Below are 12835 nucleotides of genomic sequence, written 5' to 3'. Positions count from 1 at the left end.
TTTCTCAGGATGAACAACATTCTCATGCATTTCATATGATGATAGCATTTTATAGACTTACTCAATAAGATCAAGAAATATTTTGCAATCATTTCAGTTTTGGTTATAAATCATAGATAGAAGTTGACTGTTAGTACAGGAGTGGTTGTTAACAGTGTACTGTGTTTCCCCTGTAGGTCTGCCTGTTAAGCATGGGGACAGACCCGAGCCTTGCTGCATGCATCTCGGTCTGCTCCGCTCGCATCTTCTGTATCACTGCTGTTCCTGCCATCAACGGGGCCAAAAGGTGGGTACTGAAATTACCATGTCATTCTTTTCATAACTAGCAAATACAATATCAAGTAAGCTACATCACTACAGTCTGCCTCTAAGCATTAACTTGCAGCTCTGATCGTACATTTTATGAACTGATCATCTACTTGCAGTGGATAGTTTTTTTTCTAGATATCTGTTACCCATATACCTGATTTACTTAGAGAAATGTTATTGCCTCTTGTCATTTATGCAGGTTTTTATGTATATCTTGAAGTTCTAAAAACTATCAGAAAGCCTTAAGAAAATAGTTGTAAAACTATAAGTATATGCTGCTTGGCATTGTGTCCTGAAGTTGGGATATCTATCTAAACCATGTTGAAATGTGTTGAATGTGTGATCTCTATACAATGTATTAAAGAAACCTTTGCACGTTTAGTGTAATAAAACTGGTGATTTTTTGTTACAGAACCGCAAAAACAGATGGGAAACCCCAAGCTGTGGCCAAGAAGGAGAAGCAGCAGGAGTCAAAAGGTGGGAACTCAGACAGCAGTGATGAGGAGGTGTCCTCCCCCACTAACAAGATCACCATCCCCCCCATCCGCACACAACCCTCACTATCACCATTCCTATCTCATCAACAAGTCAACACAGGTGATTGATGGATTGATTGAGTTAATGATTAAATCACAAAAGAAATGAATGAATGACGGAATGACAGCAAAAATGAATGAATGATTGATTGAGTGAAGAAATGAATGAAGAAATGAAATGAAGTTACTGTAAATGCAGAAATGTTCGCGGCGGTTTTATGTTTGCAGTTTTCGCAGCGACCATTTGACCGCGAACATAAAACCACTGCAAACATTTTATCCAATACTGTAGCTGTATGTGACTATAGCCCTGCTGCGAAATTAAAACCACCGCAAACACTCCATTTTCCCTTTAGCGCGAAACAAAAACCATGCAAACTTAAATGCATTTACAGTATGAATGAATGAATAAATGAATGAATGAAGAACTGGAGACAAACAGCAGATGTGTGTATGTTTTTTATGATCATTTTCTGGAATTTTATAAATGCTTGATTGAGTTTGAGAGGAAACAGCAATATTCTATGCATTTTAATGGTAGCCAAGTTAACCTCAAACTTTTTATGCATCAATCATGTCAAAAGGGGGCATTTTCTTCGGATTTTGAAAAGTTTTATGAAATTCACAACACTGCTTCTGCACAGTATTTGTTGCATGTACTTAATTGGATGTACTTAATTGCATGTACTTAATTGCATGTACTTACCAGTAATTGCATGTACTTATTGATTACTTACCCGAGGTACGTAATTCAGCATTTCAAAGTACACTGTATTGCAATGAACTTGGAGATTGAGTAGTTATATTGTCGCTGGAAATGAGAAGGAGGGACAAGTGCATTGCTGATGTGTTTGGGTTGACATAGATTCTTTACATTGACTACATTGAATGTTTCCTGTAGTGACCAGTTATATGTTCTATTTGTTCTTTAGGGAACAAGAGACATGCACTAGTAATCTCTGAAGAAAGTGACTCAGGTAAAGTGGCAAGGATTATTTAGATTTAGATGCAGATTAAGAAGATGAATCAACAAACATACTAGTAAGCATATAATTATTATTAAGCAACCTCTATGTTGCTTAGAGTTTTGCTCTGCCAAATACAAAAGAAATTGAAAATATTGGTTTTGTACTCACAATGGGACCGATTTTTTTTCTTCGTACGTCTGCCTGTAATTGAAAAATGATAGCTACTTTTTATGTGAAATTGACAAATTTGGTTCCTACAATATTGACAATTCCACCATGCCCTTTTGAGTGATATGATATTATGTTGATTGTTGATAATTAGTTTGTTCTGTTGTAGATCTCATGCCAGGTTTTTCTACTTCCCTTCAGATACAGAAGATGACGCTAAAGACGCTGACAACAAGAAGCCCCACGATGTGTGGACGGAAATGACGGACAAACAGAAGCAGGAACAACAGATGCGCGAGGAGGGTGAGGACGAGAAGTCTCGCCAGGCGGCTCTCGGGGAGGGATTCGCCTTCAGGAAAACCAGCTTCGGCACGGCGGTACAGGGAAGCCTAGAGGACTTACTGGTGTCTCCTAGTGCTGCTCACAACACCATGTGGCTGGGCACGGAGGATGGGTGGTGAGGAGGGTGTCCTTATGGTCTTTACAGATAGAGGGCGCTGTCGTCATTCAGTCCACCGTTTTTGGTGGGCATTACATGATGACATGTAGCAAAATACTTCATTTCCATATGGCTAGGGATGGTGGATGGGTGGTAAGGATGGTGTCGTTTTGGTCTTTACAGATAGGGGGCGCTGTGGTTATTCTGTCCTCTGGGTTTGTTGGCATTACTTGTGGCAAAATACTTCACATCAATCCTGTTGAAACTACTTACTGAATTTTAAAACATGTATTAATCTCATTTGCAGCATCCACATCTACCAGTGTGGGGACCCAGAGAACATCAGGAAGAGTAAGAACAGAACCAAGTTACAGCACACTGCAGCAGTACAGGACATCCTGTAAGTGTGTTCAATCAAGACATAGTACACATGTGCTCAATATGTACTAAGACATACTTTCTCAGATGTAATTTGGCTTGACAAGATGCAAAGCAGATAGATAAATCTTGCAGTTGATGAAGTATGTTATTATTAGGTTTTACCAGAATATTTACAGTTACGTTGTGCATTTGTTTGTTTTCAGGATTCTTTTTTCACTTGAGTGTATTATGGATGGCTAAGGCTAATGTTTCACATAAACAGTGGGGCAAGACAGCATACAGAGAACAAATGGAATACAGAGAACATCGTTACCCTGCCTGCTGCTATACCTAGTCCTGTTTCTGTGTAACAGTCCTCGTATGTTTGTTTGTTTTTAATGCAGGTATCTAGACAACAAGGTGTTTGTGTCTTTGGCCAATGGTGACATGGTTGTGTATCGAAGGGAGCCAGGTAAGACTTATAGACATTTTTGTTGGCTTTCCATGGAGCATTAAGTACTACTATATCATGAGCTGTACATTAGGCACTGTTAAGTAGTAGTAAGAACATTCCCATGTTGACATATGTTAACTGCACCCATTTGGCTTGTGGCTGGGACCTGTATCACCCTGACCATAGGTAACGTGAACAGTCCCCTCATGTTGTATTAACCATTCTGATTGGTTGTTCCCAGGTTGTGGGTGGGACCTGCAGCAGCCCATCACCCTGACCATAGGTAACGTGAACAGTCCCATCACACGTATGCTGGCTGTGGCGGGGAGGGTCTGGTGTGGATGTCAGAACAACATCATGATCATGAACACCACTTCTCTCACTGTGGAGGTACTCTTTTTTTGTGACAATTTGAAGACGAAGCCACTTTTACAGTGTCCATTGAATAATGATTGATGTTTTCGTCTAGAGAGCTGTTTAACACATTATAAGTGCCCTAATATAAAAACAACCTCAGAAATACTTTCAAACCATAACCAAAGCAGCAAAGGGAAATAAGTCCATGTGCTATTTTAAGTGAAATTTTCCTTATCACACACTAACCAACAAATGCATGAGAAAACCGTTAATCAAGCAACTGGATAGGTGTTGCATACAGATGTTTCAGTAACATCCACTACGTTTTGTCAGTGACTGAAGTAAATGTGTGTGTCACTGACGAAAGGTGGTTGATGCTACCTGAAACATCTGATCGTTCACAAAATCTAGCCAGTAGAGTTGCTTGAGTTATCTGTTATCACAATCACATATATCTTATTACCTGGATGTCTAACCTTCATTGACGCAAGCAATAGATGTGAGTCATGCAAATGAAAACATTATGATCCTCCTCTACCGTACAAGTGCAAATTATTTTGCCCCTTGCAGCACTCCTATGAAGTGACTGATGACAGCAGTCGTGTGATCAACTGTATCGTGAGCATGGGTCTGGGCGTGTGGGTGTCGCTGCTGGGGTCCGCACAGCTGCGTCTGTTCCACGCCACCTCCTACTCACTACTGCTGGAGGTGGACGTCGCACCTGCAGTTCACAAGATGCTGGCAGGTGGGGCTTCTGACTGGTCTCTTAGATGAGTCGGTGATATTGTAATGTTTTTGTAGAAGGATACATCAACATCAGATAGTGTAGCGGGGATGTGCAGCACCAAACAGATGTGTAAATTCATATCTATAGCATGACATGTATCATCGTCAGACTTACAATCAAAGTATTGTTGCAGGTAAGCAAGTTTGCAGAATTTACAAAAAAATTAATTAATGTTACTTCAGCTAAAAAGCCAATTTTAAAACATTACATATTTAGGTTCTTGCAACTGTAGGTATTTGATAGAAACCTGGAAAAAGAAAGGTTTGACCACACTTATAACAATATCAGCAATGTCACTGTTTGTGTTTGTAACCAGAAATGTATGAAATAGATCTTTGACAATACTTTAACCGTCTTAACAAAGGTTCGGATGCCATCATACGTCAGCACAAGGCAGCGTGTTTAAGGATCACTGCCCTGCTGGCGTGTAAGGACCTCCTGTGGGTGGGGACCAGTGCGGGGGTGGTGGTCACAGTCCCCCTCCCCCACATCACCACCAACACCACCAGTCTACGCCACGTACCCACCGTACTGGGGTCGTCACACGGACACACGGGACATGTACGCTTCCTGACCGCCGTCGAGCTTTCCTCCACGAAAAGGATGGGCAACGTCATCATGGGTAAGTATGTCATTGTGCTAGGCATACTTGTTGTTCTAACAAAGAGATAGGAGCTTGCACAAATTTCACACAGTCACTTAAGTCTTCATCAGGGAAATAGTCAATACTTTGCCTTGTTGTGTACCTACATGTGTCTGTGTGTATTGGGCCAGGGGGATCACTTTTCTGGCAAGTAGTAAGGTCTGAATATTACAAAAATGCTGGGTTTGATTAGCCAATGAAAAAGAAAATTTGTAAATCAGTGAAATGGAAGTTGAAGCTTAAACTGGGTTTATTAGCTATGAGTGCCTATTATGGACTTAAGCTGTTACATTTGTAGCTCAAGGTTTACAGAAGTTTCTTTGATGTTTACAGGATCGTTGAAAAGCGGTAACAGCTGGCGCTCTCAGGACGAGTGCAGCTCCGTCACCCCCGCGCTGTCGATGTTAGTGATCAGCGGCGGCGACGGTTACGAAGACTTCCATCTCAGTTTCCCCTCGGACACTGCCGGTCGCGACGACAGCACCAACCACTTGTTACTCTGGCAGGTGTAGCCGCGCACTCCAACCCACTTGTATTATATTTCATATACCACAAAAGATGAATTGTATGTAAAAATCCTTATATAGGGATCAGCTCTCAATGCATATTTTAATTGTTGCCATCAACCTCAGTCAAACATATATATATTATGATAATATCAAGAACACTTTGTGTAAAGCAACTGCTCATAAGTCCACTGTTAAAGTATATGATTATTTTTACAAGAAGGATGAATTTTGTACTTACTCAGCACAGGGACATCTGTGCGACACATTATGCACCAATTTTACATTTTCTGTAATATCATAACATAGTGGTACATGGCTTCTCGTAAAGTGTGTTTTATAAGTCAGAAATGGGAGCTGAGAGACTTTTAAACACAGAAAGGCCCATTTTTCAAGAATGGTATTTGAATGTGATGTTTTCCAAACAGTATTTTGATGTTTATGAAGTGAATGGAGCTTTGAGAGAATATCAGAGTACTCAGTAATAAGATTGTTGGGCAAAATGTGTGAGTTTATGCGAGGTGTCACAGCCAACACGTAAACCAGTGCCAGTGTGTTTGACTGTTATGCGCATAAAAAAAGACATGTAATGACTTAATCGTTATAGAAGTGTCACTAGTATGTAAGCCATACATGTACTATGATGTAGGGAACAGCTTATAATGGGAACAGTGTTTGCTTTGCTGAAATTAAAGATGCTTTTGGAACTCTCTTTAAAGAAAAAGAAATTACCAATCCCTGGAAAATGAGTTCACAGCAGCTGTAGCACAGAAGTAACGATGTCTTTTGTATTGATCATATAAATACTATTCTGTATCTTGTGCCAATTTTGATAATAGGAATGTCATAAATGTTTAAAGATATGAGTCTTAGCTGTGTACAGTGGTAGCACAAGTGAACAGTAAATTTTCCCCTTCCATTAATTTTTTACTCGCAAACTGCTATTTTTAAAACAAATTGATTAAAAGCATAGGAAAGTTTCTTTTTGTACAAGGAAAGTAGAAATACAGTGCAGAAATAAAAAGTCATTATAAATGCCCTAAAGTTTATGAATATATATAGGCTTGTGTACCTTGATAAAAAGTATGTAATTCATATTATAAAAGATCTGCATGAGTATGTATAGGAGACCACAAAGATTATTGGTGTATTTGGCTGTCTTGCCTTGGTAAAGGTGGCCTAGCTATCTGAGGTAAAATGTCTTTAGTGATTTGTATTTAATTGACGTTGATTGAAAGAAGAGGATATCGTGTAAGTATGCCATAGTTTTATAGCCATATTTTACTCTATAGGATCCAAGTCACAATAAAGGGTCAGTACTTAATTTTCTATGATGAAAGTCTTTCCACTGTTTTAAAGTTCAACATGACACAGGTACAGCTCTTGCCATTTTATTGGGAACTTTCCAAACAATGTAACAAATTTTAAAGATTATCTTATGAACAATAAACATTCAGCCTTCATGTTGACCTCCCTTATGTGTTTGATTTTATTCATGGTATGTTATTATTATGATTATTCTAAGATTGCTAAGGTTCTTTTTGACCCCCCCTGGAAACACATGACAGAATGATTTACGTTTAAACTCTCATCACTGCCTGTAACCATACCTGTCATCTGCCAGCCTGTGAATGTCTCCCCCATTGCAGTTCACTTGAGTCGTTTTTAGTTACAAGTACATGTATAGTGTCATTCTCGAGTATTTTCTATCATTAATGTCATATGAGTTTCAATATATCGCAACTTGGGAAGCTAGCAATCTCCAAGCCATATACAGCACAACTGATCATTTCAGGTTAGTAATATAAGTCAAAGACATCGTACTAGAATATGTTGTTCATCAATTAAGCTCCTTCCTACAATGGAGTAGGACTAAGAAAGCTTTTACTTGTGGGTTAATACAGTTAAAAAGGAATATATACACAATTTAGACATTCCAATAGCAACAGCCAATCAAAACAAAATTACACCAATGTATGATAACATATTTAAATCTGTCTTACATGAAATATCATATAGCGTTATTTGATAAAAGCTTGCATCTATAAACAGAGTGCCAAATTCACATGGATGAATTAGGGTAATGCTAACACTGTACTCGCGTTTCATCAGACTCAGTCACCAATGGGAATCAAGTTGAAAAGAACATCGGGAAAACCATCTTTAACAAACTATATATGCATTTCCCTTCTACATGCTTTCTTTGGGGGAGGGACTACTAGTTTTTATGTGTAATCTTAAAGGGGGGATTGACGGGGAAATATCGAGACTAATTGGTCATTGAAAAATCATGTGGAATTTTACTCGCTTTAGCCTGTATATGTTTTTACGCACCTGCCTTACGAATACAGCAAAGCACCACACAACACACATCATATAGTGAGATAGGAGGCAGTGGGAGGGTGTTAAAATCAATCGAACATTTCCTTCAAGTGTATTCGTCTATAAGACAAATGGCACAAAGTATTTTAATATAACAAAATTACATTTAAGATTTAAGTAAGCGTTATAAGGCTACGCTACAGCGTATAGTTCTGATAGACATGGTCCTCGAAACTTCCACCACGTTGCTGCCTTGCCTCATCAACATCTTCATATACGACATCAGACTGCCTATCTGGGGATGCTGCTGGGTTCGTGACGCCACGTGCACCTCCCTCGGTGTCATCAGGAAGTACCAGAGGCATGTAGAAGTTGTCGTCAGGGGTGGCTGGTGTTCGTCCGCCAGCTGCCGTGTTCATCAGTTCATTTTCAGGAGGAACTGCCCCACCTTCGCCGGTTGTTGCTGCTGGATTTGTGGCGCGACTTCCCGGTGGATGTGCCAAATGCATGTAGAAGTGGTCCTCGGGAGTGGTTGGTACTGGTGTGGTTGGTGCTGGTGTTGTACCGCCGGCTGCCATGTCCAGCTCACTGTATCCAGTTGCTGCTGGGTTTGTAGCGCTACCTCCCTGTGGCTTAGGATGTACCAGATGCATATAGAAGTGGTCGTCAGAAGTGTTAGCTGTTGGTCCGCCGGCCGCCATGTCCAGTGTATTGTTAGGAGCAGCAGCCGCGCCAGCGTTAGTGGACGCAGGTACCGCTGCCGTCATCTGGATGCTCTGTGCTGGATGGTTGGTAGAACTGCGTGTAGGCTGTCGCATCCGTCTCAACTAAAAAGGGAAGTAAGTCTATTTCAGTAACAAGTTCAACGGTACTTTGCTCTTCCTAAAGTACATCTGGTGTAACGTTACAAGAAGCTGTATTCAAGCCTCATTTGCTTCTACACATACAAGACTTGTGGTTGGGTGGAAGATATAATTCCAATCAAATAGCTGGTAAACTGCAATATGGCTAGCACACTAATTCCGTACGTAATACGGTTCAACTAGTTGGAACTGACTCTGAGCAAGGGAGGTAATTTGCATAACGCTAAGTCGGAAAGGGAGGTAATTTGCATAACGCTAAGTCGGAAAGACGTACCTTGCACATCACTATCGTTCCCACTATGACCACTGCTGCAATGACGCCCGCTGCCGCCAGGCCAATGACGAGCGTCTGACCCGAGCCGGCGCCTTCTTTTGTCGTGGCTGTGACGCACGTAGCGTTTGTTGCTGCACTCCTTCCCACTGGATAATGCGCTTCGATACACACGTGGTACATTGTGCCCGGAGACAAGTTTGATATTTTGTAAAGTGTGACGTTTGGACGAATTAGATCGGTCCTCTGTATTCTGCCACCCTTTGTGTTGACGTACGAGATTACGTATCCCATGACGTCCTTTGAAGGAGATTCCCATTGGACTATCGATTCAGTTGCGGTTGTTATGACCAAGGCAACGGCTATTGGTGGGAAAAGTCTGGGTGTAACTGTTACAACAGTATTTCTTGTCGGCGAGGGAATGGTATCTTCTTCAGACTTTGTGATGGTGTCGCTGGTAGCTGTTATTTGCGGAGTTGTGGTCTGCTCACAGATCAGGGACTGGGGATCCACTTGTGACAGTGACACATTGAGGAGGGATGGCGAGAGACTCGTTGTGCACTTAACTGCTGACCGACCCTCATATATTACATCTGTGGTGTTCATCCATTGGACGAGGCCGTGTAGCCAACAGTCACACCTCCACGGGTTGTTGTACAGAGTGACCTTGTCCAGTGCTGTCAGTGTCCCGAACAGCTCCGGTGGAAGGGCAGTTAGCTTGTTACCATGTAGGTACAGGGACCGAAGACGCGGCACGTTCACAAACGTGTCTGGAAGCAGGTATGCGATCTCATTGTAACTTAAGTCTAGGTCGATCAGACTTGGCAGGTTGACGAAAGCTCCTGGTGAAACGTAAACGATGCCATTACCCCGTAACGTAATAGCACTTAGATGATCAAGGCTGTTGTACGCTCCTTTACCTACAGTACTGAGTGGGTAGTCTGATGCATTTATGTGCGACCTGCCGTAGTCACAATTGTCGTAGTTGCTGTCGTAGTAGTAGTTGTATTCGTAATTGTAGTCCACGTAGAAGTCCTCATCTATTTGACTATAATCTGCCTGTGCTTTCATGTACTGATTGCAAAGGTCTGGATCAACAAGATTTCGGAGGTCGCTGAAGTCTCCAGAAAGAAGTGACTGAATTGGGTTTCCTCCAAGATGAATCGATTTGATAGATGGCGGTAATTCTGGTATGCTAGTGAGTTTGCATCTGACTAAGCTGATAACTTTCAGCTTACGTGTGTTAAGAAACGGGTTGTAAGTTAGATTTCCTAATGGATTTCCGTCCAAGTACAGTTCTCCTAAATGTCGAAGATCAGAGAAAGTTTTTGCACCGATGTGTCGTATGTTATTGTTCTTCAGGTGCATCTCGTAAAGGCTATGTAGGTTCATGAAAGCGTCGCTTGGGATGTTGATTATGAAGTTGTTGTCCAAATTTAGAGAGAAAAGATTTTGTAGACTTTTAAAACTGTCGCTGTCGATTCTTGTGATGCCACAATTCTGAAGATACAGCACTTCAAGGTTGGACAAGCCCGAGAAAAAACTACCGTTTATGTTAGCTATTGGATTGTTGTCGAGATGTAGTCGCTGTATATTTGACAGACTAGTAAAAATGCCACGGTCGATGTTGGTTATGGTGTTGTTGCTGAGATAAAGTTCACGGAGTCTGGACAGTCGGCTGAAAGTGCCGTTGGGGATATTTGAGATGACGTTGTTCTGAAGATACAGATGCACAAGACTTGACAGACCACTGAATGTACCGCTGTTTATAATCGTGATGCCGTTGTTACTAAGGTACAGAGTCGTAAGACGTGACAGACCACTGAATATATCATTACTTATGTTGTTTATAATGTTATCATCGAGATTTAGAGTCTGTAGATTGCCAAACCCACTGAAAGTACCACTGGCAATGGTTGTAATGCCGTTGTTCTGAAGGTTCAGGGTATAAAGTCTGGACAGAACATTAAAAGTGTCATTACGGATGTTGGTTATAACATTATCATCGAGATTTAGAGTTCGAAGATTTGCAAGTCCACTAAAAGTACCAATGTCGATAGTAGCAATGTCGTTGTTCTGAAGTAATAGTGTAGAAAGACTGGACAGACCATTAAAAATGTCATTTCTGATATTGGTCATAATATTATCATTGAGATTTAGTGTCCGAAGATTGCCAAGTCCACTGAAAGAGCCACTGTCGATATTTGTAATGTCGTTGTTCTGAAGGTTCAATGAATAAAGTCTGGACAGACCATTAAAAGTGTCATTCCTGATATTGGTTATGATATTTTCATTGAGATTCAGTGTCCAAATATTGCTAAGCCCACTAAAAGCACCACTGTCGATAGTTGTAATGCCGTTGTTCTGAAGGTACAGATATTCAAGACTTGACAGACCACTAAAAGTGGCACTGTCGATAGTTATAATGTTGTTGTTCTGAAGGTTTAGTTCATAAAGACTTGACAGACCACTAAAAGCACCACTGTCGATAGTTGTTATGTCGTTGTTCTGAAGGTACAGATATTCAAGACTTGACAGACCACTAAAAGTGGTACAGTCGATAGTTATAATGTTGTTGTTCTGAAGGTTTAGGTCATAAAGACTTGACAGACCACTAAAAGCACCACTGTCGATAGTTGTTATGTCGTTGTTCTGAAGGTCCAGTATAGAAAGACTGGACGTATTACTGAAAGCGCCACTGGCGATACTGGTAATGCCGTTGTTCTGAAGGTGTAGTCTATAAAGACTCGACAGACCACTAAAAGTACCACTGTCGATAGTTTTAATGTCGTTGTTCTGAAGATCCAGTAGAACAAGATTTGACAGACCACTAAAAGTTCCACCTGCGATACTTATGATGCCATTGTACGGCAGATCCATGAACCCAAGCTTCGAGAATCCGGTAAAAAAGCTACTGGTGAGCCGTGTTATGCGACTATGCCGAAGAGATAAGCCTTCAAGGTTGGGCAAAACTACACCACTGATGTTAGTAATGGGGAGTTTGTCGAGGTACAAATATTCTAGATTGGACATGCCGACAAACGTGCTACTGTCGATGCTTGTGATGGCATTGTTACTGAGATAAAGAGTTCGAAGGTTAGGTAGACCGGTGAACGCACTGCTGGTTATGCTTGTGATGGAATTGTGTCGGAGGGTAATTTCATCTAGGTTCAACAGACCGACGAAAGTGTTATTTTCTATGTTTCCTATGGCGTTGTAGTCGAGATGAAGATATGAAAGCGTCGGTAGTCCATCGAAAGCGCCACCGGAGATTCTTTTGATGCGATTATGACGAATGTCAAGCTCATAAAGACTGGACAGCCCGGAGAATGTACCGTTGGTGAGAGTGGTTATGGAGTTGTAGTCTAAATGGAGGTACTGTAGCTTTGACAAGCCAATGAAAGCGCCATTTTCGATGCTCCTAATGAAATTGCGGTCGAGATATAGATATTCAAGATTAGATAGACTGTGAAAAGTGCCATCGGGAATTTTTCGGATGAAATTATTACGAATGTCCAAGTTCTGAAGATTGAACAACCCGGAGAATGTATAATTGGTGAGGGTAGTTAAGAAGTTGTTATCTAAATCGACATCCCTCAGATTTGACAGACCAATTAAAGCGTTATTCCGGATGGTTTGTATAGCATTGCCGTACAGGTCTAGCAATGTTGTAGTATTGGGTATGTTGTCTGGAATGGTTGTGAGTCCACTCTTGTAGCACTCAACATCTGTACCAGAACATGAACATGGCTCCGGACACGGCACGACGGGGGTGGTCAGCAGCACGAAGAACCACACGGTAGTCGCGGCCACAGTTGTCCTGTTTGGGGCGGGGATTGCAGTCGTCGCCAT

The 12835-nt window shown here is 41.3% G+C and overlaps 2 protein-coding genes across 3 annotated transcripts in view; one reads left to right on the top strand and one right to left on the bottom strand.

Moving 5' to 3' along the window:
- LOC136437362 (rho guanine nucleotide exchange factor 17-like) overlaps positions 1-6990 on the top strand; it is a 26869-nt gene extending 19879 nt beyond the window's left edge. Inside the window, exons 15-24 of one of the 2 annotated variants that reach the window (XM_066431926.1) lie at positions 177-286; positions 722-786; positions 1778-1822; positions 2183-2438; positions 2728-2820; positions 3185-3252; positions 3476-3624; positions 4162-4336; positions 4743-5000; positions 5355-6990. In XM_066431926.1, coding sequence (XP_066288023.1) covers positions 177-286; positions 722-786; positions 1778-1822; positions 2183-2438; positions 2728-2820; positions 3185-3252; positions 3476-3624; positions 4162-4336; positions 4743-5000; positions 5355-5533 — 1398 coding nt within the window. In that variant the 3' untranslated portion in view covers positions 5534-6990. Of the gene's footprint in view, positions 1-176; positions 287-721; positions 907-1777; positions 1823-2182; positions 2439-2727; positions 2821-3184; positions 3253-3475; positions 3625-4161; positions 4337-4742; positions 5001-5354 lie in introns of both variants that reach the window. The other variant, XM_066431925.1, reaches the window with a different exon arrangement.
- LOC136437249 (protein artichoke-like) lies at positions 6905-12835 on the bottom strand. The gene is made up of 2 exons (XM_066431730.1): positions 8987-12835; positions 6905-8676 (listed from the first exon to the last, which is right to left on the bottom strand). The coding sequence occupies exons 1-2, from the start codon at positions 12833-12835 to the stop codon at positions 8047-8049; spliced, it is 4479 nt and encodes a 1492-aa protein (XP_066287827.1). The 3' UTR covers positions 6905-8046.

This window comes from Branchiostoma lanceolatum, chromosome 6, assembly GCF_035083965.1.
Source record: "Branchiostoma lanceolatum isolate klBraLanc5 chromosome 6, klBraLanc5.hap2, whole genome shotgun sequence".
In the NCBI taxonomy this organism is placed as follows: domain Eukaryota; kingdom Metazoa; phylum Chordata; class Leptocardii; order Amphioxiformes; family Branchiostomatidae; genus Branchiostoma; species Branchiostoma lanceolatum.
This window is presented reverse-complemented; position numbering and strand designations above follow the sequence as displayed.

Excerpts from the sequence above, each read along its gene's own strand:
- LOC136437249 (XM_066431730.1), bottom strand. The coding sequence starts at position 12,835 with ATGGCGACGACTGCAATCCCCGCCCCAAACAGGACAACTGTGGCCGCG. Across the intron at positions 8,677-8,986 it reads GAACGATAGTGATGTGCAAG|TTGAGACGGATGCGACAGCC; the intron begins GTACGTCTTTCC and ends TTCCCTTTTTAG.